This window comes from Lytechinus variegatus, chromosome 4 (genome assembly GCF_018143015.1).
Source record: "Lytechinus variegatus isolate NC3 chromosome 4, Lvar_3.0, whole genome shotgun sequence".
NCBI classification, from domain to species: domain Eukaryota; kingdom Metazoa; phylum Echinodermata; class Echinoidea; order Temnopleuroida; family Toxopneustidae; genus Lytechinus; species Lytechinus variegatus.
Genome location: NC_054743.1, coordinates 18,591,442 through 18,617,119, shown reverse-complemented (window position 1 = coordinate 18,617,119; position 25,678 = coordinate 18,591,442). Strand labels below are relative to the sequence as shown.

The 25,678-nt window shown below is 36.3% G+C and overlaps 3 protein-coding genes across 4 annotated transcripts; 1 reads left to right on the top strand and 2 right to left on the bottom strand.

Moving 5' to 3' along the window:
- Positions 1 to 619: 619 nt before the first annotated feature.
- On the bottom strand, positions 620 to 4,142 carry LOC121413563. The gene is made up of 2 exons (XM_041606424.1): positions 3,622 to 4,142; positions 620 to 2,321 (listed from the first exon to the last, which is right to left on the bottom strand). Exons 1-2 carry the CDS (start codon positions 3,891 to 3,893, stop codon positions 1,652 to 1,654), a joined length of 942 nt encoding a protein of 313 aa, XP_041462358.1. The 5' UTR covers positions 3,894 to 4,142; the 3' UTR covers positions 620 to 1,651.
- A 925-nt stretch (positions 4,143 to 5,067) lies between these two features.
- LOC121413562 lies at positions 5,068 to 10,799 on the top strand. Of its 2 annotated transcripts, none has more exons than XM_041606422.1 (2): positions 5,068 to 5,395; positions 9,693 to 10,799. In XM_041606422.1, the coding sequence occupies exons 1-2, from the start codon at positions 5,079 to 5,081 to the stop codon at positions 10,378 to 10,380; spliced, it is 1,005 nt and encodes a 334-aa protein (XP_041462356.1). In that variant the 5' UTR covers positions 5,068 to 5,078; the 3' UTR covers positions 10,381 to 10,799. The 2 variants fall into 2 exon arrangements, with proteins under 2 accessions (XP_041462356.1, XP_041462357.1); XM_041606423.1 differs by lacking the exon at positions 5,068 to 5,395 and adding an exon at positions 9,252 to 9,575.
- Positions 10,800 to 11,768: 969 nt separating this feature from the next.
- On the bottom strand, positions 11,769 to 25,480 carry LOC121413561 (cysteine and histidine-rich domain-containing protein 1-like). Its single transcript, XM_041606421.1, has 10 exons — positions 25,274 to 25,480; positions 23,179 to 23,285; positions 22,521 to 22,607; positions 22,039 to 22,100; positions 21,227 to 21,321; positions 20,133 to 20,197; positions 19,397 to 19,467; positions 18,670 to 18,801; positions 16,001 to 16,163; positions 11,769 to 14,517 (listed from the first exon to the last, which is right to left on the bottom strand). Exons 1-10 carry the CDS (start codon positions 25,353 to 25,355, stop codon positions 14,413 to 14,415), a joined length of 969 nt encoding a protein of 322 aa, XP_041462355.1. The 5' UTR covers positions 25,356 to 25,480; the 3' UTR covers positions 11,769 to 14,412.
- Positions 25,481 to 25,678: the final 198 nt, after the last annotated feature.

The window sequence follows — 25,678 nt, the reverse complement described above, 5'->3', positions numbered from 1 at the left end:
TGTCCATAAAATATCTCTATTAGGTCAGTATACCTGACCACTGAGCGCGCGAAGCGCGCTCCCTAAGTGACTCAAATTTTTTGCTGGTGCCCCCCCCCCCCATGCCGTGACCCACGGTACGCCACTGATGTAAACTGATGTTAGAGCCCCAATTTCTTTCTTTTGTAGTTTACAAAATGATATCCCATTCGATATTTGACTTTGGTATCTCCTTAATTGGTTGTTGGTGAGATTAAACTTCAGGGGGATTCACCTGTCTTTCTTTTTTCTTATTTTTTGTCAGGAAACAGAAAAATGGGTGATGTGGAATACAAAGTTTTTTATTTCCCTCACTCATTTTTTTTCCTGCTCCATGACATGGCACCTGTAAAGACTTGCCCCTTCTTAGACACTTTTTTTGCGAATATCACATATGATTGCTCTGTGAGAAATTTGGATTGCAATTACAATTTCAGTAATACTCAGCGACAATTTTTAACAAAATAATCAATATTGCAAGTTTATTCAATAATTAATTTTTGTCTTCATAAATTTATTTTCTTTTCAATACAAAACAAAATCATAAACTATAAAGAATTGTTCGTCTAATTCTTTTATTAATTTGACAAACTTGTCGGCATACAACACTTTATAATATGTCGACTTGGTGAGATAAGGTATCTCACAATCTCGATGGCAATTTATAGGTTCCTTAGTTTCTATGAGTACAAGCAAAATAAGATACGATTCAGATGTCAATACAATGCATGCGATATCCATATTGAATTGAATTTCGAAAGGTATCCTCTATGCAAGGTTTCAATGATTTTAATGATATTAACCATTCTTAATATACAAAATGGAAAGTAAAAAAAGCATCGCTCACATAGCTCTGTGTATATGGGGATGTTCCTGGTTCTGATAAATATTCGAGCAATACAGGTTTACCCCTTGTGTGACTCTTATCCATCACACTTTTAATCACCGCATACCCTGATTTTAACAAGGCAATACCCTTTTTAATGTGTTTAAAAATTGATGGTTTCTACATTTTCCATAAAAACAATATGTGGGTGGTTTTTAAAAGGGGTCCATGACATTTGCTCCGGCAGCAATTTCTCTGATTGAAAATTTACACGTCAGGCCAAACATAAATTCTAGCCTCCAAAAGTATACCCTAACCATATATTGTTCTGAACCAAAAAAATACACTCCTAACTCTAACCCTACCCCCTTTGAGATATTAAGACCAGAGCAAATGTCGCTGGAAAAAAGGTTGCGTTACCTTTAAAAGATCCCAAATGAAAAGCACCATGAAAACCCTTTCATATTTACCAGTGTATTTACGAGCGCCTTTACCCTGCTTTAAAAAATGGCGCACATTCGAATCCCGTTGGAAGATTGCAAAGGAACCATCCAACTCTGAAAAGATGTACAATGATAAAATGGAAAATTTAAAAATATTGCATTCAGGTTAAATATATTGTGTGTGAGAATTCGTGTGTCATTAGACAGAATGTGAGGGATATAACACCAATGAAACATGTCTAGGTTCGAACTCTACAAAGAGAGGCTTAATTGCTCCATGAAGATATTACTTAAGAAAATTTTAACATAAAACTATGTAACTGAGGGTCGAAACATAATTCTTTAAATAATCACCCCCATTTAATCAAGGCTTAAAACGAAGTTCATACATCTCATTGTAATACTCTGTCCCATCGGCAACCGCCCTCTGAATATCTTTCGTTGCAGAGAAGAGTGGTGGTTTCTCTTTCTTACTGAATTGAAAGCAAGAGCTGTTGATGGCTGTTCGATGGAAATACCCAAGACCAGTTGCCAGCATCTTCGGCACTCCCCCAGGATTCTTCCAGGTTTTGATGATATCGGTGGAAGCATCCCAGTTTAAGAGCCCATCGTGGAACTCCAACCCTCCATTTTCACAGATCTTCTGTATGTATGGCTTTGGGTTGGCCATCAAGTCTTCACAATCTACGATCAACGGGTCTGGATCAAGGTTTTCTCGGACATACTTCCAGGCTGCATGGATGTTGAAGTAGTTGCCACCGGCAGAGTAGTAGTACGGATCATCCACTCGAAGATCAAAGTCCTCTTCGGTTTTGCCAGCAGTGTACCCTGGCATGGTGCGAGATGTCTGTATGGTGGCTCGTCTGTAGGACGACAGAGCAAGTTGTGGATCTCGGATTATGAAGACGTACTTGTAACCGCTATCACGAGAAGGGAGGTACTGCTTTCGAGAACCACAGAAGGATCCGCCCATGTCTTTGACGACGACCCGAGTGCTCTTTAGATTCTCAAGACGTCGTTTTACCTCCGAAAACCTGCCAACAGATATGATATAAAGTGTTAGATTGACATATAACTTCCTATTGAATTTTTATTTAACAGTGAAAGATAAAGATCCACAGTCTGGCTGTTATATCATGTGTATATTAATCTCAGATAGGGGAACTCGAGTTTATTATTCAAACAGTGTGATATTTCCGTTCGTATACATTATTGAAATTCTACATTATTCGTGTAATACCAAGGGATCTCAATAATACATGTTATAATATCATGACTTTAGGCAGAGGACTGAACAATAACTATGTAAACATGGTAATTATAGCATAATGAGCGAGAGAACGAAGCGGCAAAGATTATCACAAAGACAATTTCAATCTATATCATGATTGACATGAATGTTGTGGATCGCACTCCTCTTTTAATGTATGTTTGTATAAAGCAATGGGATTTTGACATTTGGGGCCAGTAATTTCAATGCCAACTGGATTAGATGTCGATTTCAATTTTATAGGAAGGAAAAAGAAAAAAGTTGAAAAAAATATTAGTATTTTCCCCATGGTAGAGAAGATTGATATATATTTGGGCAATTGGTAGTTAAGGCAATAAGAAAGTAACCTCAAATTCGCTAAATGAGGTCACTATAGCAGTGACCAATACTTTCAATTGAGATTGTCTTAACAAAGAGTAGAGTTTTATCGTAAAGTAGCAAAATCACCCAAGTAAATATAGGAGAACAGTTGAAAATGAAGATAAACATGGTTATCATGAGCAAACAGAAACGGAATGACTGATGAGTATTTGCCAAATCCCTGGCTGAGTCACTACGCACCTCGGTCCCAGAAAACGCGCCAAAATTTTCTCCAGCACATGGCACTGTTGACGTCTTTAGGGAAAGGTGTTTCTTTTCGGCGCATATCAATCTGATTAATGGTCATAAATTCTGAAGTGGTTGAGGGTTGGATGGTAAGGCACATGTACACCCAATATCATGTAAACCCTCTTGCATCAAACTATCACGGTTTGCTGAATTATGATTTCCTCCATTCCCATTCATCTAAATATCTAAAGACTAGCATTTCGAGTAGACCTAAGGACAACGACAGATACTGGAGGTCCTGAAATTCCAAAACGATCATAGATTCATCTTGAATTTGAAGTGGGAGAAATGGTGGTGGATTAAGCCATTTGCAAATATAGACTGAAATATACTTGGTCATTACATATTTTTCAAATATCTATACATGTAGAAAGCTTTAGATTATTGGACTTTATGGACTTTATAGGCCTAAACCTATTAAGTTTTTAAAGGAAAGAGTACTGAATGCTACTTACGCAAAATCCTTTCCTTCTACTAAAGGTAGTTTATTCATATTATGTATTAACTGAGCAGCGTGGTCGAACTCGGCACTGTTCTCTTCTTTCCAATCAGTCGGTAGGTCCTTCCCAGCATGTGCCTTGTACTCTCGGATAGCGATCTTGGCGATGACATACGGCTCGAACCACGCCTCGAGCCCGTCAATGAAGCTCAAACATTTCAGGATTGATGTCGACCCAGACCTTGGAATGCAAATGAAGAAGAGACGAGATCGTTTGGCATCCGACATGACTTGACGATGTTCACCTTGTTCGGCAGTAAAGCTAGGGCTCTATTATACAGGATCAGCGTCTTAATTTAGACAGAGAACTGAATATAGGAGATATTATCCGTCTTGCTAGCTGCCTTGCTATTATACGTAATAATGCTCTGCACGTGTTATCCAAACTTTACTGTTTGCTTAACGTGCTACCCGTTTGCTCAACAGAAACTATTGCGACAATGTTCTCACTGTGTTGAAATAACTGTAGTATACATAATAAATCATTGCCCATTTACGAAAAAAAATCCATTGATCAGGGTCTCGTTTCATAAAGACTTGTTGTAGTAACACATTTACCAACAGCCAATAAGATTTACGTAACTGCAATATTGCAAATTAAGGCATTTTATGAAACGACCCTAATCAATCACAACAATGGAAATTTGTCTCAGTATTCTTATAGGCAGGACATTCCTCTGCAAACGAAGATGAGCGCAATGATCTTTCAAGACCATTATTCATTTACAACAATACATCATTACGAAACAATTTATGGACTGGCAAGGGCTGAAATCCCTCCCCAAAGACAAGGAGGGACAATTAAGGGACGGGGGAGGGTTATCAGCCCCAAACTATAATTTCGACCAAAAGAAATTTGACAAGAAAAAAAAAGGTAATCACCCAAAAAAGTAAGGTCATCAAAATACATGTTTTATTTCGATTTTGAATGATGCATATCTTTCCATCATAAAAGACAAAAAAATAGTAGGGGGCATTTGATATTGTGCCACCCCCCCCCCCCCTCGGCCCCTACTATTCACCCATGTGGACTGGCTTGACGTTGTGGCAGGTCGGAGCTATTTCGACCCTTTGTATATAAAAGCGTGTAATTTCAACAGATTTCATGAATTCATGCGAGAGACAGGGAAGAGATACATATTAAGGTGCTCAGAGTGAGATTGAGGCATAGCAACAAATCCAGAGGCTACCTTCGATGCCCTTGTTCAATACGAATACATATTTTTTTTATTTACGACATCCAGAAATATAGGCCTGATCAATGTGTCAGAGAGCGAAAGTGAAGATCATCGGCATGTGTAGACATAATGGCTGCCCCAAACCCAATCCCAAATACAAATTCATTCATTCATCTACCCATTAATACTGCGCTTGGCATACATGTTGAAAGGTCAAAGTCTACCTCTATCAAAAATGGCTGAAAATGGTTCGACTCCCCTACAACGTAGAATATTTCTAGCTTGTGTTCCGCGCTCGATGTCGACATCGCTGCTGAAATGTCTGAGCGTTGTCGATGATGACCATGTTGCATGGTTTGAGCCTTACATATCCTCCTATTTTCCACTCATCGAGTATAAAAATTTGACGGGACAGAAGCTACCAGTCGACTACGAGGGGAACGAGAAAGAGTACGAAAAAGCTGCAGTTTTTATCGAGAATCAGGATGTTGATATTGATGTTAATGATCTGTCTAATCTTCCAGGGCCGTCGTGTGATCCTAGAATGCTCTCGTAAGTCATAGGCTTTTTATTCACAAAATGTAAAAAGAAATGAATTATATTTTATAAAATGTGCTTCACACGGGTGTAAATTCCGGGGGATAGGGAGATACCCCCCCCCCCCCACACACACACACACACACACTTTTCGGAGAGGAAGGATGGATGTACAATCATCCGCCCCCGCCCCCTCCACTTTTCAAGATAGAAAAAAATATTGGGTTTTTTAATCATCAAATGGTTAATGTTAATTTGAGGATTCATCTTTAAATGCAGTCAAGCGCTTAAATTTGTCAAAATTTCTCGCGCGGTCGCTCAGCTCCCGCGCTCAACATATTCTTACAAGAATTTGGTATAGGACAAATCCCTACGTTTAGATTATTGCAAAGGCTATATCCACTGCATCATGAGAGTTTAGTTCTTATAAGTCCATTTATGAATATGTGATTCCAATGACTTTCAAATATTATAACTTTTATCATAAACGAATTAAATCATCCTTTAATACACCTTCGTGAGTATGGGAGTGGGTCATCTGGTATCTTCGTGGAAGTGGAGATTTTATACGAAAAATATTAGGCCTACTGTATTCAGTATTCTTCAAAAGTATCAATGAGTTAGTGAAGACATTGATAAAATCAATGTCATAGTGAAACATTGATCTTTACCATTTATTTATAGGGGACTTTAAATCACAGTAATTAACACAACAATGTTAAAAAAATTAATTCTGCTAAAAATGTGGAAGGTTGCATCATCTCCCAATATAATCTTAAAGGGTGTCGCATAGTTCACATTTCAAGAAAAGGTCGTTTACCTTTGCTGATGCACCACTGACTGGTGTAAATCCGATCCAAACAGGGGGGGGGGGGGGGTGAAAGCAGTATATTGAGCTGAAAATTAAACATTGGGGGACACCCATACACCTACAAGCCTATGTATACGGGGTATATAACCGTGTACATGATAATTATGTCTTTCGGTTATAGGTAATTTTTCAGTAGTTGAAAGACATGATGACTCAAATCATCTTTCATGAGGTGTGATTATTGGATAATATAGCTAATGAGCATAGCGAGCGAGCAAATGTTCAGTCGGTGGAAGAAAGAGTGTTGCCTCAAAACCTCTTTCAAGTTATGCAAGTGGTGTGTAATCACCACATCACGTGATTTATCTAGGCCTACAGGGTAAATAATTGCCCATAACTGAGTGCCACTGGCGGATCCAGAGGGGGGGATCCGCCCCCTAACCCCCCATTGAGAGGCACAATTAAAATTTTAATATCAAGTTTGCTTTAAAACCGAATTTTTTTGGCTTGCCAAATTTTTCGTGGACGAAATTTCTTTACTTTTTGGTGAAAACCTTTTTATTTTTTTGCTTGACAAATTTATCCTCGCGAAATATGCTCCCCTTGAGGAAAATCAATGAGTCCGCCACTGGTGCGTGTATACTATCTTTCGCTTGACATGCTAGAAGGATTATCATAATGATGGTTATATTGTAATGGATTTGTTGTGACGTAAACTACTGGACTGCAGTTAGTATCCAAATACGTGTGAGCGAAGCGAGCGAACAAATTTTCCATACTCGGAAGAAACGGAAACAGACTGATTATCAAATCGTCTTTCAAGGGAGTGTAATTATGGGATTGCGGCGGTGAGCGTAGTTAGCGAGCCTACAAAAAGTCTCTCCAGTCGTTTAGAATAATATGCATTAAATACAGATGACAATATTATCAATAACGTAAACTATAGGCAATACCAGAAATATATAAAAAGGGCAAATAGTGATTTAAACTGTCGCGTTTTCTTCAATAAAAACTCATTCGCTCACTGGTCAAAGGTGAAATGAGAATAAAAATTAAAAGGGTCATGATTATCAGGAATACGGGTGCCATATAAAATGATCACAATCACAGGACACAATATAAACTTTCAAAACGTGGAAATATAATTTGAATACGAAAATGAAAGATTTCGGATAATCTTTAATCATACCCCATCAAACATTACCCATTTCCGGCCGTTTATGCAGAACGCTTGCTATCATAACTTATCCGATGGCAGAATGGCAGGCATCTATCATTCCCAGACAATTATGAACAATTTGGGTGTCATATCAGTTAATACATGTATATTGAACGTGTACTCTAAAGCATTTGCGCTCCAATTGGCTCTCCATACTTAAACCACAACTTTAAATCAGGGTCCAATTCAAACCCGAGTTCAGAGTACGGGCCAAAGGCTTCAAAGTTTTCGATCTTTCAATGTCCCATTTCTTGTTGAAAGGGGTGTCCAGCCTAAATTTCAAAGCGTTTTAGAAGGTAGATAGCTAGGGATTAAACCGTCTTAACAAAATCTTACAAGCAAGATTATAACAGTAAATAATTAGAAGTTAAGTGACGTAGATGATGGGGCTTGGGGCCGTTGCCACCCCCCCCCCCCCCCGAAAGAAAAATCACGACAAAAAAAGAGAAAATGAAAAAAAGAGAGAGAAAACTGAAATATGATATTATTTTTTAAATATTATGTCAAAATCTATCACAAAATTAGATTTCGTAAGAAAAAAAAATTATGTAAAGATTTTGGCTGGCTCGCTTCGCCTACTCGCAATTTTTTTTTTATAGTTTTCTCCGATACGCCATACTTGGCCTTCCAAAATTTTTGGCTCATTACGCGACTGTAAAAAGCTGCAAAGAATGGTCGCAGAAGTCATATCATTGTGATAAGGTTGGGAAACTTAATACATTTGCTTCATATCCCCGTTCATATCGCCTATAAAGGATACAACTTACATTTGCTACATAACGCCCAAAGGGTAAATGACATCTTTTTCAGAATTTTACTCAGTTGTTGTTTTCTCTGTCATTTATCAGTTTATGAAAACGTTGGCCTACAGTAACATACTGTGGATTTTATATTTTCATTTCGGCCAGGGGAGGTAGGCCTATACTTACAAGAAAATCTGAAAGCCTGATATAAAGTACATGATAACTTGTATTTGTATTTGTTTTGGATTATTTTTTAACAAAGTTTAAGTGTCACACTTTATTCTTTTCTTTTTTTTTCAAACAATCTTGTATTTGCATTCCATTGTATATCGAAAAGCAAACTGCACGCTTATTCTTCACCTTGTCCTATTAAGAAGATAAAAAGGAAGGATTTGTTTACGAAGCACTGGACTTTGGCCACGAAAACAATGGAAGATTTTTAGAATTATATGTCATGTAGACAACGGAACGTTTGTTTTTTTTGGACAATAATTGTGACTCGTCTCTAACAGCACCATGATTTATTCCTTCTCCGCACATTGCTCTATAAGTAAGAAACACTTTTTAAAAGTAAATGTATTTCAAATGTTACTTTCGAAATCTTACCCCCATCTGGAAACTTTTTTGATGTCGACGTTTGTAATTCACTGCAATTAAAAGTTAATTGGCTTCTTTGCTTTATCTACACTTATTCCAAATATACATGAAAAACACTCATCTGCTGATACCCCAAAATTAAAGTAGAGGTTTTAAGTGGTTCTAAATTGTAAAACTTGATGTAGTAAGACCAATAATAAAACGTAAGAGGTGACATAGAATGATTAGTAAGCATGGTAATAGATCGTGTTAACGATTATATTTTTTGTTATTTTGGGATCATATTTGATGTGTTTTCAACAGAGGAATTCGGTACGAAACCCTATCGTAATAGCCAGCCATAGTTCAAGCAAGCGTACAGGAGAGGCATGCATACTATTAAAGCGAGAGGGGAAGAGAGATACGTTAGAAAACTTGAGTAGAGGTGATAGGTCGATAATAAACTAGGAATGACAAAGAACTTGAGACTGTGCTTTAGTCATCGAGGGTCGGTCTGTTCGGATCCAACATGGCTGAAAAGAGCTGTGTTGTTACACAGTCTCGTGTGTTTCTGGCTGGCGTTCCACGTTCAGTTTCAACGACGCTCACGAAATGTCTGTGCGGGATCGACGATGACCACGAAGTATGGTTGGAATCGTATATAACGTGCAGACATGCACTTATCGAATATGAAAGACGAACGGGAATGAAGCTACCAATTGAATACGAGGGTAACGAGAAAGAATTCGAGAAGGCCCTCGTTTTCATGGAAAACCAAGGAACTGATTGCAATGTCAATGATCTGTCGAACTTTCGACAGCCTTCGAGCGACCCACGACAATTGTCGTAAGTGATATCTTACTGTTGTGTTAAACCCATCATATTAACAGACTGTAATATGTTACTCATATGATTTGTTGTTAATCTACAATTCTGATTGAAATACATCTCGTATCTTTGCAGATATCCAGAGGTCAAGAAATGTCTCGACAACGCATCCAACCGTCTCGTCATCGTCAAAGACTTCGGCCTGGCCGTCGATGGTTACTACCAATATCTCCCCTCAGTCGAGTCCGGATACAAATACGTCTTCCTGATACGTGATCCGCTTCCTGCTGCGATGTCCTACCGTCGAGCGGTGGTTGCCTTCAATAAGAAGCATGAGGGCCTGGTGGACGATACCACTTTCGACCTATCGGACGACAAGTTCTATCCGGGAGGAGGAGAGGCATTTCGCAGACAGCATTCGTTTTGGCGTCATGTACAAGCGAATATTGATCCGAACCCACTCGTCATTGACTCAGACGATCTTGTCGCGCACCCTGCGGCGTGCGTGAAGAAAATCTGCGAGGTTACCGGATTGGAATACCGTGACGCGCTTCTCAAATGGGAACCGGCATCGTCGGGCAAGGATTGGATGAACTATGCTAATACGTCGATGGGTCAACTTATGAAGAGTGGACTTCTCTGCGACTTCCACACAAGAGCGATGCAAAGCACGGGATTTATAGCAACATCGAGAAAAAGAATTGATTATTCAGAGGAGACATGTAACGGACAGAGAATCACACCAGATGTACGCAGAATTGTAGAGAAAGCATTGAAATACTATCAAGAAATGTATGAATGTAGATTTACACCAAATGTCTGAACTATGAAGAGTGCATGATTGTTAAAAAAAGATGGTTTCACATCATCGCTTCAACAGTATATTGATCAGCCTTTCTTGGTCAAAGATATGTAGCACATGATTTTCTCTTTAAAGTGATTTTAGATGAGCCTCAATTTTATGAAGAATACATCAGTAGGATTGGAGGGCCTCAAAAAATACAAGGGAAAAACTGCCACGATGTTTTTAAAATTCATCATACAAAAATTAATTTCTTTCAGTCAATAATACAGCTCTCTCTCTCTTCCCTTCTTTATACTTCTTACTCCGTCGACCTCTCTCCCCATTATTGCATTTACTGCTGGTAAATACATGATATTTCTCCTTTTTTTTTCTTTAACGCTCCACACAATCCTTCCCAATTACAAACACATGTACTTCATTCTCTTTTCTTTTTTACATTCTCCTACTTTTCCACTATGGCTAAGCAGTCTCATAGTTATTTGATCTTTACACTTCTTCACCATTAATTCTACATGAAAGACACTGTTAATTCTTTGTTTCTTATGTTCCAAAAATGTAAATGGGGTTTTCAAATTCCTGATGTATAGGGGCTTTTTGATTAGATATCAATATCAAGCTTGCATCTGTTTTGAGAGTGCCTAAAGGTCGCCAAGAAGCCTATCAGAAAATAAAGATTTCACTCTGGACTGTACTCACAATACCATAACAGATTTACACTAGTGTCAAATTAATGAATATTAAATACAGTAACTCTGAACAAAAACTGCACATTAGATATGGCTTAAAATAGAGCACATTTATTTCCTCCAATAAACATTCTTTTGGTATAATGCTCAACATTTTCTTAGAAGTTTACCATATATCCATGTATATTGCAACAATCAGTCCTAATATCTTCTTGTCATTTATCAAAAACACATCTCATAGATAAGAATTGTTTCCTTGGTTTTTTTTTCTTTACTACTGTATATCATAAATAAGTTAGTGCATAAAACTGAACATGTTTGTCAAACCAAATTAGGATGAAATAGCAAAAGAAATTAAGGAAAATAAAAACTTATAAAACATAAAAACTATGTGCCTGAAATTGTATCAACTTCCAACAAGTGTATAATTTTTGAAGCATCTAGGCCAATGTGTAACATATGTCAAGGTGTACGTTCATGAGAAATAAAACGTACCTTACATGTCAACACTGTGACTGTATTTCTATACTCTGCATTAACCAGTTGACTTGAAATAAAAGTAATGTAAAATGTGAATGTGAAGTGGAACCAACATATTAACATGAAAAAAGCCATCTTGTGAAAAATGATACAAAATAACGAGATATGATCAATTATCTGTAAAAACAGGCAGTGCCAATCCCTATCCTATTTTCTGATAGCATTGTATTTTTGTTTTAGACTATAAGATCTTATCTAAGTCTAATCCTGGGGCCTCTTGCATAAAACTTTTTACCTGAGAAAACTCAGGTTGTTTTTACCGGAGTTTTTGGCCTGTGTTAAAGTCAATGGCAGAAATCAGAATAACCTTAGTTTTAAGTTTTTACCAAAGTTTTCTCGGGTAAAAAGTTTTATGCAACAGGCTCCAGGAAGGTGGGGGGTGGGGGTCTTTCCATCAAGATTTATAATCTGACAAATTGTCAAATCTTACAACTATCCTTTATTTTGATTGTCTGAGAACTCAGAAGCTGAGATGTTTGATGGTAACTATGGGAACTGTTAGATAATTAAAACTTGTCATCACTGACAGATTTCATGAAACGGTCCTCTAATTAATATGTGGTCAGATTATTGGATTGAATTGTAGGATCCAGTATGCAAATGATGGATGGGTTAGAATGGGTTGGTAGGAAATGTGTGCACAAGGTAACTTTGGTTTGGTTTGCCCACGAGGCGCAGCAGAGTTGGTTTAGACCGTAATGCCAAAGTTACCGCATACACACAATTCCACTGACCCAAGGAAGAAAACCTGGCATCAACTGTTTTATAGAATGGATAAATTTTATTGAATAAACCACAAAAATTAATGATTTACCAGATGCATGATAATTTCATGGTTCGATATAAAATTCAGTTTACCGGACACATGAGATTATCATGCACCCAGTAAATTCATTTTTGCCAGACGCATGATTTTTTTTTACCTGATGCATGATTTTTGTTACCAGTTTACCAGACAACATCAATATGTATGCCTAACTTGATAATATGTTAGCATTAATACATACTGTATACTGAAAATGCCAGATACAGCTTTGCATTCACTAATGTAGGCCAGGGCCTATGGCTGCCTGAGCCTGCAGTGTCTAGCTTGTTGTTAATTATCATTAGGCCTGTGGCTGCCAGCTGTGCACCGATTCCCCACCAGTAAATTCGTATGGACTTCCAAAATCTAGGGCAGTTACCAGCACCATGCAAGTTTAATCTCTAAGAAAATTATTTGTACTTACAGATCATTTTGTATCATTTATTTGATTTCTTCGGGCTTCTCCAAAATAAAAGTTTTGAAGTAAATAAGCGAACAGTTGAATGCGTGATGACATCACAACTTTTTTGCGGGATAACTTGTTTACAACGTATATCGTTTGGATTTTCGGGATATCGTTCATGCAACCCAGTAAAAATCCATGCATAGCTCTCAACCAATCAGATTGCAAGGATTTTCTCATCCATTCTATAAAATGGCATTATACTTGCATCTCCAGGAGTATAGTGCATGGTCTGCACGGTCTCAAAGTGAGCTCCGCTTACACATGCGTGCAATTAATAGGTCACAAATTTGTGTAAAATGTGAGTGCAATTGGGCTATGATGAGCATCAAGGCACAAATAGAATTCCCTTATTCATTAACTACTTACAGGTACAAATTTGTGAGATTCAAGAGGTCGTTGTTGAGCATACGTACATGCTGCGTGTGGTGCCAACTGCCTTTTGACAGCTACACTACATAACACTTACACAGATGCCACGGTTTGAATGCCCAAAACTCTCAACAATTCTCAGTTCGCCTTTGATTCAGCTACTGTACAGGTACAAAGATCCTGGCAGGCTGGCTCCATCTCCTTCTGCTGTGTGAAGTGGCGTCGGGCGGCATCGATGAAGCCAAAAGCAGCTCAGCGTACGTGTACTGTGAATGCGTGCGGGTGCTATGCGAGTGGCTGATAATTGACAGCTGCATGCAAATTATGTTGATGATCTTCTTAATGAAGATGGCGTCGAGTACAGCACTCAACATAACCTTCAGATAGCGCCCTCTTGAATCCAAGGAACTTACTATACCTTTAAAGAAATCTTCTTTCACTGTCCTCATCTAGATATTTGGCCAGAACTTATCGCATTGCACAGCCTTCTTATTCGCAACCAACAGGTCCTTTTAGATATACCTGCATTTCTCAGAGGTTTGGCATTGGGGATGTGGCATGGTTTGTAGAATGCGACAGGCACCTCAGGAGTATGTAAGTCCAATGGGAAAGTTGTATAATACCAAGCAATGAACATTTTCTTCTGCATTCCCATGCTATAATGACTTAATACTTTGCACGACTCACCAAATGGATACACCCTAGTCAGGCCTACAGACCCGATCGTAGTCTATCCATGTGCTCTTCGTGCACACTGTTCATTATTAGGGCCTGTATGTATGCACTAACATGCATTGGCTGTATATTCAAATCAAAATTTGTTCAGTTAAGCTTCCTCACTTCTTCACATAGCCATGGGTGGGGAAAAAAGACAATCTCTTCGGTGAATTTATCAAAATTTCATTTTAAAAAAAGCCTTTCACAAGAACATAATTTATACGACATCCATAGAAATGTGTTCTAGAATTTACCTGTTAACAACTTGTCTCTCTGTATTCACTCTACAGTAATTACATAATTCAGTAGTCTGCCGGTTTTGTGTTTCTTTGGGATGACAATGTTGTTAGCCTTACATCAGTTTAAAAAAGCGACAGTTCCCTAACGCTATGAATTATTTCCTCCTGTGAGACTGACCCCTTCATGTTGCATTCATTATTTCATTTAGTAGAGAGCAGCAGTTCTCATTATTCTAGTTCAAACTTCTTCCATGCCATTGCCTCTGCTTTGTGTAGTTTAATCTCCACCTTGCTTCCGAGCATGTTAACAACGCTACGGTTTGGATCAATCACCTGCAATGTATCAGCAGAGGAGAAAATAATAAGACATTCCATTATTCTACTCCATCACGATCCTCACACATTTAAATGACTCAGACAGTCAGTCATCCAGGTTTTAAAACCAGATTGGTCCCCGACTATAGAGGATTTACCTTGCACTCACAAAGATCACCCTCGCCCCCTCCCTCCACTCTAAAGACACACTAACTCAATAATAAGGCTGATGTTATATTTCAAACTTAAATTCAGTTGGGATCAATTCATGTAAATTCCATTACAACAGCCGAAATAGGAGATCGACTAACATATACTACTTCATCGCCTCAGACAATGAAGAGAAATATTAAACGAACTCAAAATTGAGGCTAGGGATATATTTCAAACATGATATCAAATGTGAATTCCATTGCAACAAGTGAAATAGGATTTTGATCATTGAAGATATTTGTTGTTTAATTGCATCAAGTTTGCTTCAAAATGCATACACAATTTCATCAGATAAAACAACATCCTTTATTTATGAAAAAAAAATAAGTGCTGATTAAAAGAGTCAAGAACATAAACAGCAAAACTTTCCTACATCTTTCAATCCTTCAGTAATTCCAAAATCTTTGATTTATACCTTATTCCATTTTGTTATCATCATCCTAAATGCTTAGTCTAACAAAAATGACAATAAATACAGAAACACTTGTGAATGAATCATGTATGATCCCAATGGCACTATCTTGCTCTTCACAACTATACCTACAACTTGCTTTGACTTTGTTCAATCAGATCAAACTGATGCAGTGTTTACAATACTTTATATGGAAAGCTATCTTGGACATGCAATTCAAATCACTATCAACTTTCAGAGAGATTGCTTGCCAAGGAAAAAAAATTACACAGAGGCAATGATAAAGCCTTTCCAATGTTGTTCATTTAGGCTGTAAGATGTGAAAAGTATCCACCCCAAATATCTTTTAAATGTATTTATTTCGGCCTGGTGCTTGCACTCACATACAGCAAATAAATAAATGAAATGGCTACTTCTATTAATCTATACACTCGAAACCTTTCTATAGTGACCATCCACGGGAAACACAATAAATAAGACCTTTATACACAGGTAATTGTTATAGACATGTGCTAATACACAAACTCTACCACAGTGAAATCAGTTTCAGTGGTAACGATAGGCAGGTTGTGGCTAAAGAGGGGTGGTCGCTAGCACTGGTTTGACTTTATAAAGTTTGAATTCGAATATTGTGTAGAAATTTGAAATCAAAATAATACCAGACATTTTACCCTCGGGTAGATTTCTTTTCAATAAATGTTATGCTGACATCTGTAACATGAACGTCTACTGACGGTGTGTGCGCTCTACAAATATACACTATCATTATTATTATTATTATGTTAACACGGGAACAGATAAAACATTGAACAGAATCTGATTGCATGAGACAGTCTTCTCACATGACTGACTTAGGCCAAGAGAGTTCATACTCACCCCTTCTAGTTTGATAGTTTTCCTAAATGCACTCTTGCCTTGGTCAAATGATATATGTATATCTAAGGAGACTTGGTTAGCTTGTACAACCGTAGCACTTGGATTGGACTTCTTGCAATACACAGATAGGACAGCCATTTTACCCGTTTGATGCCAGTCATGCCTACAAGTTAATAAACATTATAAATCAGTTAACAACTAGAAGGAATTGAAAAACATGCATGTTAAGTCATAAACAGAGTTTAAAGCTACTGCAAGAACAATGAATTATTTGGTAAAAAGTAAAATGGTAGTCTTTGACCTTTCCTCATTTTCACATTTTTCACTCAAATTTAAATAAATGAAAACAAAATTTAAAATAATTGCAAGAACAATTACGTTCTGCATTCAATAATCACAGTATGTCTAAACCTTTCATTCTTGTTATGATGTTATAACCCAAAATTTTCATTCCACTTGGTAAAAATACACAAAGAACAAAATTGATTTGACAAATGTTACAAAGATTGATACAAGTAAAAACAATATTTGTGTATACATTTATCCTTGTTACCTCTGACCTTTGGCCAACTGATCCTAAAATCTTATCAGATTGTTTCCACTCTAATATAATGTATCGCAAGGAATTATTTGTACATTTCATATAACAATGCAAAATGAGAAGATGCACTATGCTGAAACCTAAAATCTGAAACCTAAAATCTTCTCATTAGCTATCATAGAACATAATGAATTATAGTAAATAGTGGTAGTAAAATACGAGCTGTGATTGGCTGGATTGGTACCACGTGACCTCCCTTCAAAAAGTTATATTGTACATATGTACAATATAACTTTCGATTTTTGGATGGCAAAACCCGTGTTAAATGAATGGGGAGAATATCGATTAATTTGTTTTCAATCGATATATTTGTATATCGATTTCCCAAAGTAGCATTTTTATAATTTCCGATAGCAGATAGAAATACAAATTTACGTGGTTTAACCCCTTGCAGCAGACGACAAATTGAACATCGTGTTCAATTGGAATTTCACAAATATAAGGTAAGAAGAACGTATGCCATCTAGATCTAGACTATGGTAAAATCCATGATGGGGGGCTTAGATTGAGGGATCTATTTACTATAATAAATAGTGAACTTCTATCATACAATATTACTGGACTATATGAACTCCAAATATGAAATTATCCCTCGTGCAAGCCTATTTCACCTCGGCCTTCGGCCTCGGTGAAATAAACCTGCACTCGGGATAATTTTATATTTGTCGTACATATAATCCAGTATATTGTACAATAGATTGTACACTATTTATATAATATATCAAATGAAAGAGAAAATGCTTTGCACCGACATGTAGTTGCAAATTGTGATCAGCCATGCATGAATAATTATGAATCATAATATGAAATAATGCATGCTTCAATGATCATGACTTATTTCCTATTTTTACACGAGATGAGAAGTTATTCTTTCTATATGCAATTTTTAGTATTTCAATCCATATTATGCATTTTGCAAACTACTTTAGTCAAATGGATATCTGACTAATGTTGCCTCATTGGCTCCTTTGTACATGGGTCCAATTTCATCATTTTTTTCGTATTTCATTTCCTGTTGAAATAAATAAAACACATGGAAAATAAAGTATGGCCTTTGTTTTGCACCTAGTTCCAAATAGTGATCAGTCATGTATTAATGATCATGTAGGACTGCATATTCCAGACCTTTCTAGGATCATCAAAGCGTTACATGCAATTTTATGATAGCCGAGTTAGGATTTTTTTTGTTCCAGAATAGCTCATCTTCTCATTTTGCATTGTTATATGAAGTGTACAAATAATTCCTTGGGACACTGCATACAATTAAAAAGTAAAATGATTCTTAACTAACTGAAAATAGTATACAAATAGTGAATAGTCATAAGTGCAATTGTGCGAGGTGTCGCATGAGGTAAAATAAAGATGCTGTATTTAATGAGACGTTAGTTGAGTTGAATAGAGCGTCTCTTTCACCGATTGCACAATCTCGCACCATTTCATGATTAAGAATATTCACTATTTGTATTGTACAATGTCTCAGAGTTTTGCGAAAATGTGAAAAAACAAAGAGTTTTTCCCTGCAGTAATCTATGAAACGGAGCAAAAATATCGAAAGCGAAAAACAAAGTCTCACAAGCACACATGACCTCAGGCACCATTGCGTATTTAGCCAGCAGGTTATACACGTATCACCATCATTTTTTACTAAGCGCAATGAATTGAATCGTATTGTGATGGCACCTCCTAAAGCTGTGCAACGATACATTTTGGATGGTATGTAGTGTGGGGGGCAACGGTACAAATGTTGACATTCAGTCTCCCATTTGCTCGCATACAACAAGCTAAAAGTAGACATTGTACAAAAACTTTAAGTCACAGTATAAATCATCTCAAGGTGATTCACAAAGAGTAAAGTGTGACTTATAGTCGAATTACTACAATGTTTATCCAGTTGCATGCTGTATAAAAGGCATCACTGACTTTGTCAAACCATGCTTAGAGGACACGTGCTACTGTGTTGATTAATCAGATTAAGGGTTTAATAATATCATGTACGTATCACCATTAAAGCACGACTCTAAGTCAAACTTAAATTTTTTTGTAAACCCCCCTCCCATGATCTTCTTACCTGCATGCAACCAGCTTCTTCTCCTCACTGTCTGAACTCTTAAAAACATGACAGCCTACAGTACATCCTTCCTGATTTAAAAAGTTGTTGAAGTCTGAAGTCTTCCTATTACAACACGACCAGTACTTCATTCTGCGTATAAAAGCAGGAGGGAAAGATGGGGGAGGAAAATAGGAAGAGCACAAGAGAATTGAAAAGTAGGGCATGAAATGAAATAGAGAAATGAAGAGGAATAAATGATAATAAAGTATGAATTAAATCCGCAATACATCGACACTGACGTCAATAAATAAGCGTTGACATTCTTCATTCACTTTCTAACCTTTTTTCAGATATATTTCCAATTATCATTTTTTAATCAATATTTGTTTACAAGATAATCTTACAGAGATTAGTTGTCTCTGTATCAGCCTGCTCTTTAACTTCCAACTTTTCTTTTGTTTTCAAGGTCATGGTACAATGGTACAAGAATGTTTCATTGTGTGTACAATCTCTGTGGGACAACAGAACGACAATTTTTCCATATATTTAAATAGATTGCATGATTTCCCAAATAGAAAATGCAATTTTCCAACATGAGAAGGTAATGTTCAATTCTTTCAGAGAGAAACATTTGTTCTTACTTTCATTTTTCCATATATTTCAACAAATTTCAAGATTTCCCAATAGAAAATGCAATTTTTAAAATAGAAAGTCTATTCTTTAAAACAGAAGATTTATTTCTTACCCTTCATGGAATATAGCTGCTCCAGGGTGATGCCTGCATCGATCTGATAGACTGATCTCACCTTCATAAGGCTAGGATTAAGATAGGAATGTGGCAGAGAATATAACTGATGTAATAACAACCTTCTAATCTACCTTTTTTGGTGGTGTATTACCCCATGTAATTAATTCCAGTGTGGTTTTAAGCTCAGTAATTGCCAATTTGGAAGAAATACTGAAGCGAAATTATGATCTGACCCTTATGTAGGTGACCTCCATGAAATGATTGTCTCCTTGTTCAGCTTAATATGAAATAGTTTAATGTTCTCAAATTATTGTGGCTTAAATATATGTAGTTCATGATGTGAAATGAAAACAGAAAAAAATGGAGGTCAGACAGAAAACAAATGTGGAATTTTTTTTGAAACTGCCCTGAAATTTTTTACATCATTTTAAGTTTAAGTGAACATGAACAAATATTGTGAAAAATATAATTTGGATATATTTCATTTTTCATTCAAATCAAATTTATCTAGTTATTCATTCATTTAATCACTAAATGATTCATTCATTATCTGACTCATATCATTCATACATTCAACCAATCATTCATCTAATCATTCCTTCCTATTTCTATGATCTATACTGCTTCACTTATCAACTTATAATAAATCACATATTCTCTATTTTTTTATTCTACATGTAATTATCACCTTTTCTCAATTTACTTTAGGAGGGGCATTGATATGATGACATACCATCCGACAGCCCTTGTTCTTGCACACTGTCCCCTTCTTAATTTCTCCATCACCCTGAGTGGCCTCTGAAAGGAAAACATGGAGCAACATTGTTACAAATTTATATTCAAGTAAAAACTCACAAGGGAACCAGTTGAATTCACAAATAAAAAGGCAGCATTTCATATTGCACATTAAGAACGGGAATTAAAGATGAAGTGGCCTATATGTTCCAATCAAAAGAAGAGAAGTATTTCAAATATTTCTGAATCTCTTTACTGAATTCCGTCAGCAAGAGAGATATCTATATTTTGCTGCACTTGACCCAGGTGAGGTCAATCGCTACCTTGAGGGAATAATTCTTTAAATACACTAAGCACAAGAATTAAGCGGCAGCTCAAACTAAAGCCATTATGATAAAAGTTGTGCTTCATATCCTCTGGAAAATACACTATATAAATCCAGCTGTTCTTAACACATTGATCAAAAATACAACCAGAAGGACAACAATTTTTCTCCTACTTAATTTTATTAAACAGCTGGAAATAGGGATGGAGCCAACAGAAAACTCAAATACTGTACTCCTTACTAATTATGTTAAACTTCTTCACAACTCTCATCAGCTCAATTCATTCATCAATTACATTTTCTCATCTCCAACACCTCTAGTGCTGTAAACTAACAGTCATTTGAAACATTTGTATGCCAGGACGGTAGTTGGGCTGCAGTCAGTGTGATAATGACAAATAGCACTCTGAGCACTCTACTTTATAAGATGCATTATTTCCATTTCTACCACCATTTACTTTCCACGTTTTATTGAAAGCTGTAAACTCTACATTCTTATCTATTACCACACTGATAGAATATAATTTATCAGAAAATAATAATGCCTACCAATTTTGATGAGCTTTTTTGGTTATAAGAGAAAGGCTCTCAGCTACAATCTGAATAGTGCTATGCAAAATATCTGCTGCATGAAAGACTTTTTGTGGAGCAAAGTGGGATGGAATACCAGGGAAATTATTCCCTGAATTATCATCAGAACATATTTCTTATGAAAAAAATAATAGCAGACTTCATACATTGTTAGGATAATGATGCAGAATACTCACCTTGCTGTGTTTGGGAATTTAATGACATTCTTTCAAGAGCAGCTTTTAATGATGGATCAACTGATAGAGGTAGTTTAATCAATGGCTCATCTATGCTGTAAGATAAGATGTAAAATGGACAAAACATGTTTGCTTCTCCAAATAATATCAAATTCACCTCTAAACGTTTTTCCTGAGTCTCTGTTGTGGTAACTTCTGTTTTGACAGGTTAGTGGAAATTTACAATGTAACTATGAACTCATATGAAATGAGGCTTTCTGTTAAATTACATTCAAAATCCTGAAAATGGTAAAATTCACAAAAGATGATGAGAAGAATTTCCGCACACTTTGAACCAAAAAGTAGAGATGATATTGCCTAAAATACATGTAGGCAAAAAAAAAAGAATTTCCAATGATTAGATAGTAAAAATATCAAGAAGAGGATAGCCATATCAAAACCAAAAATTGAATTCGTTGAAATTCAGATTCTTTTTTCCACACTCAGAAAAGATGGGGTTTAACCATATGTGGAAGCATATGAGTGAATTCATACAGAGTATTTTGAAGTTCAATGGTGATATATGACAGAGAATGGCATATTTCATATAAAAGCTGCACATGTATATGATACACACAACTTTACATACACTGGAATAAGTTCTTGTGTGCTACATGTACATACATAAATAAAATAAATTTTGATTGTGATCTCCCATTTATTTGGGTATCATTAAAGACTATTTTGTCTTGCAACATATTACCGAGTTTGAGCTAGGTAATTTGATAATGTTCTCATATATTGCAAAGAGAAAATAACTCCTAATAACATACCTCGGTCTTTCTTCAGGGTCAGCATTCTGAATTGGCCGACGAGGTGGGGGTTCTACTGCAACCTATAGAAACAAAAATGCAAAAATATTAATGATGAATACATATCCACAAATACAGTAATACTGAATAAAAAGAAAGTGAGTTTGACCTTGACTATGAATTAAAAAAAAACTTACTTTTTCATCTTACTTTTCTCCTCTCCTCCTCATCCACCTCCTCCTTCTCCTCATCCACCTCCTACTCCACCTCCGCCTCCTCCTTCTTCTGTCTACAAATTCACACAAAGGATCTTAATAATCAAACTGATTGTATTGCACGGCATAAACATGATTATAACATCACTACAGTCAACTATTTTCTCTCCCTCCTATATAGTAATGGTCAATCTCAAAATAGCAGTGAAAATTATAGGAAGGATCATTCTACTCACAAGCCTCCCGATCCAAACATGCCTTTTGACATTGATTTCAATCACTACTCACCTCAGGCACAACATCATCATCGTTTGTTGATTCTGGTTTGGGCTCTTCAACCGGTTTCACTGGATTATGTTTTGACTTTGCACATCCCTGTACATGAAAACAAAAATCAATAATAAATCAACACAATACATTAATATACATGGCTGCCATCAACCAATTATAATGTCTATTAAAGAAGCAACATTTCTGCACACAAAAAAACCCACACTAAAAATACACGTGTTTTGATCAAAGTTAACTCTGCATACAAGTATTCCATAAAGGATGTTTCGTGTACATAGTAGTTAATTTTTTTATAAATAAATGCTGTTCACATGTAGGCACATGTATATGTCCTGTTACGTATACTTCTTTCCTGCTTGAAATATTTTATCATTTGAAAGAAACATATAAGGACCAGGTGACTACTAATTGAAACATAAAGCACAATTTTCTTCAAAAAATGGCTTATGAATGACAAGAATGTTTTCAAATGGTAGAATTCATAATTAAAAAACTAAATATTATTTTCATTAAAAAAACTCAAAAGAGAGTTGCAAGGAAGAAAAGATCACTCACAAATCTCTTCACTCTCTTGTTCTCTAAAACAACCTTGATTTTTCCTGTGCACAGATTATTTGCGATTCATGATCTAGAATGGAATGAGCTTCCAACATACCGGTATATTGAGGAATTCAGTGAAATCTGTGGTTCTCTTCTTACAGCATGACCATCCTTTCAAAGCATCATGGAATACAGGAGCCCCAGGATGGTGAATACAACAACCTGGAAAAATAAAGACACAATTCCAAGAAAAATAAAGTAAATGTTAATTACAAATACAATACCAAAAAAAATGATAATTACAAATACAATAACAAAGAAAATCAAGACACGACTCCAAGAAAAAGTAAGTGCTAATTACAAGTACTTACAATAACAATAAAAATTTGAAGGGTACTTGATTCAAACCTGTTTTTTCTTCTTCTCTTCCTCTTTTATGACAACCACTCAAAGTCCATCGATTTTAAGCACAGCTACATGCATTTTTTGTCTATTTTCCAAAACAGCACGCAAGAAATGTCATGGTTCACATTTCCCTTTTCTTTTCTTTCTCCTAAATTTTCATTACCCCTCCTCCTTTTCTTTTATTTGCATGTTCTTTTAACCCTTTCCTTTTTATCTAATTTGCTTGCTTTTTCTTTCTTGTGAATAAGAATCAGGGTAGTCCCTCTTGGAGTAAGTGTGAAGTTAAAATTCTACACAATACATAAGACACAAATAAAAAGACAAAATTTGAAATAAAATCATGCATGTTTTGACTTGTGATCCAGCCACTGCTGATGTGACATTAAACAACTACTTTCTTTATTTTGTGAGATGGCGGCATAAATAAAGAATAAAGCTGGATTTCATCCCCTAAAAAATTAAGGTAGAGTCTATCTATAGAAGCTGGTAAATAAAATCATTCATATTTCAAAAATCATCATGTCAAAATAGTTTTAATGCCATTAGAGTCTCTTATACCATCAGCTGACCTACTGACAGGAACTTGTTTTTCCCAGTTTTTTTTTAATCTTGGTGACTGGTGATCCCTTGACCTGGAGGGCAAAACAAACCTTGTGCTGATATTGTGTAGTTCTTTTAACACTAGTAACAGTTTTTGGAAATAACTAAGAGACACATGCACACAGATCAAAGTCTAATGTCAATAATCTGAAATTGGGATCAGACATCAATCAATCTACATGTAAATCATTTTGTTTGTGCTGTAGTACAGAAATACAGACTACACAGCAGATGTACCTCACCAAACAAATATCAACAAGGCTTACCAAAAAGCCATAACAGCACTTTTCATGCTTTTGTGCACGTCACAATTTGTGACCACTTAAAAAAACATGCTCAACATCATGACATGAACATCAATCAAACTCATTCTAAAATTTACTTTTTGGTTCCTTATTAAGTAATTAGGTTCTAGATCTAGATCCTCTAACTAAAGGAAAGGCCCTATTTTTTTTTATTTACGTTGTTAGGACTAGGAGCTAGGTCTAGTCAGTAGAGGCGCACGGCCAATATTGGAGACTGTCTCCAATGTGGGAAATTATCTCCAATATCAGAGACTTTTGTAAAGAATTTGGGTATCCAATTTCAGAGACAGTCTCCAGTTTTGGAGACTAATTTCCTTTGTTTACATTTGCGGCAAAAGGATTACTTTGGCGGCAAATAAAAATGTGATAAGCAGATTCCTCATGACAAATTACCCCTTTTCACCGTCTACTTTTGTTTTGATAAGGATTTTTGTTGTCAATCACACACAAAACAAATGGGCTTCTGACCTCAATGAGACAAAATTTTGGGTGGAAAAAATCATGCTTTTGTTGGTGTTGTTTCTTTTGTCCTTTTGCAAAGCAAGTCTCCAATCAATGTGGGAGATTGTCTCCCCTATTGGAGAGTCTCCCATATTGGCCGTGCGCCTCTACTTATTTTTAGCTTAGTCAGCCTAAATTTCTCAAAACCATCCCGCCAATGCAATGCCCGAGCCAGAATCTCATACACACCAAAAAACAAATCCAAGAACAAAGTATCAGACAACAGACACTGCACAAACGATTCTGCACAAATCACGACCACACGGCACGACACCACACTACACCGCCAACACCGGCTTCACTCAGTACCATCGGGCTAGGGCCCGCATAACAACGCTACCAAATACCGCTGACAAAGATTAACTCGCTTCTCAGAATGATCGATCTTTATCTTCTCACCTTCACCGTCTTCCTCCAGCAAGTAAACACGCCCACATCCCTTGTTGTAACACTGAAGCTTTTGTGTGCTCACAGCAGACATTATGTTTCTTTGTTTCTGATTGCTTTCACGAGAAATATTTGAAAATATATTGAGAAAATCAAAATAAAACGAGAGTTTTGTTTAGAAACTTCTAGTAGCGACCGGTCTTTCATTCATTCAGCTTGTACCGGAAGTTGCAGGGGGATATCTGCGTGTTGTCTGAATTACTAGCCCATTTGTAAATTCCTAGAATTAATTACTTATCATACTGAGTTTTTTCGTAAGAAATATAAGTAAAAGTCAATCATTCATAGATATTGAAATATTTCGTATTTATATTCCATAAACATTACGATAATGTAATCTATTTTATTTGAAAATGT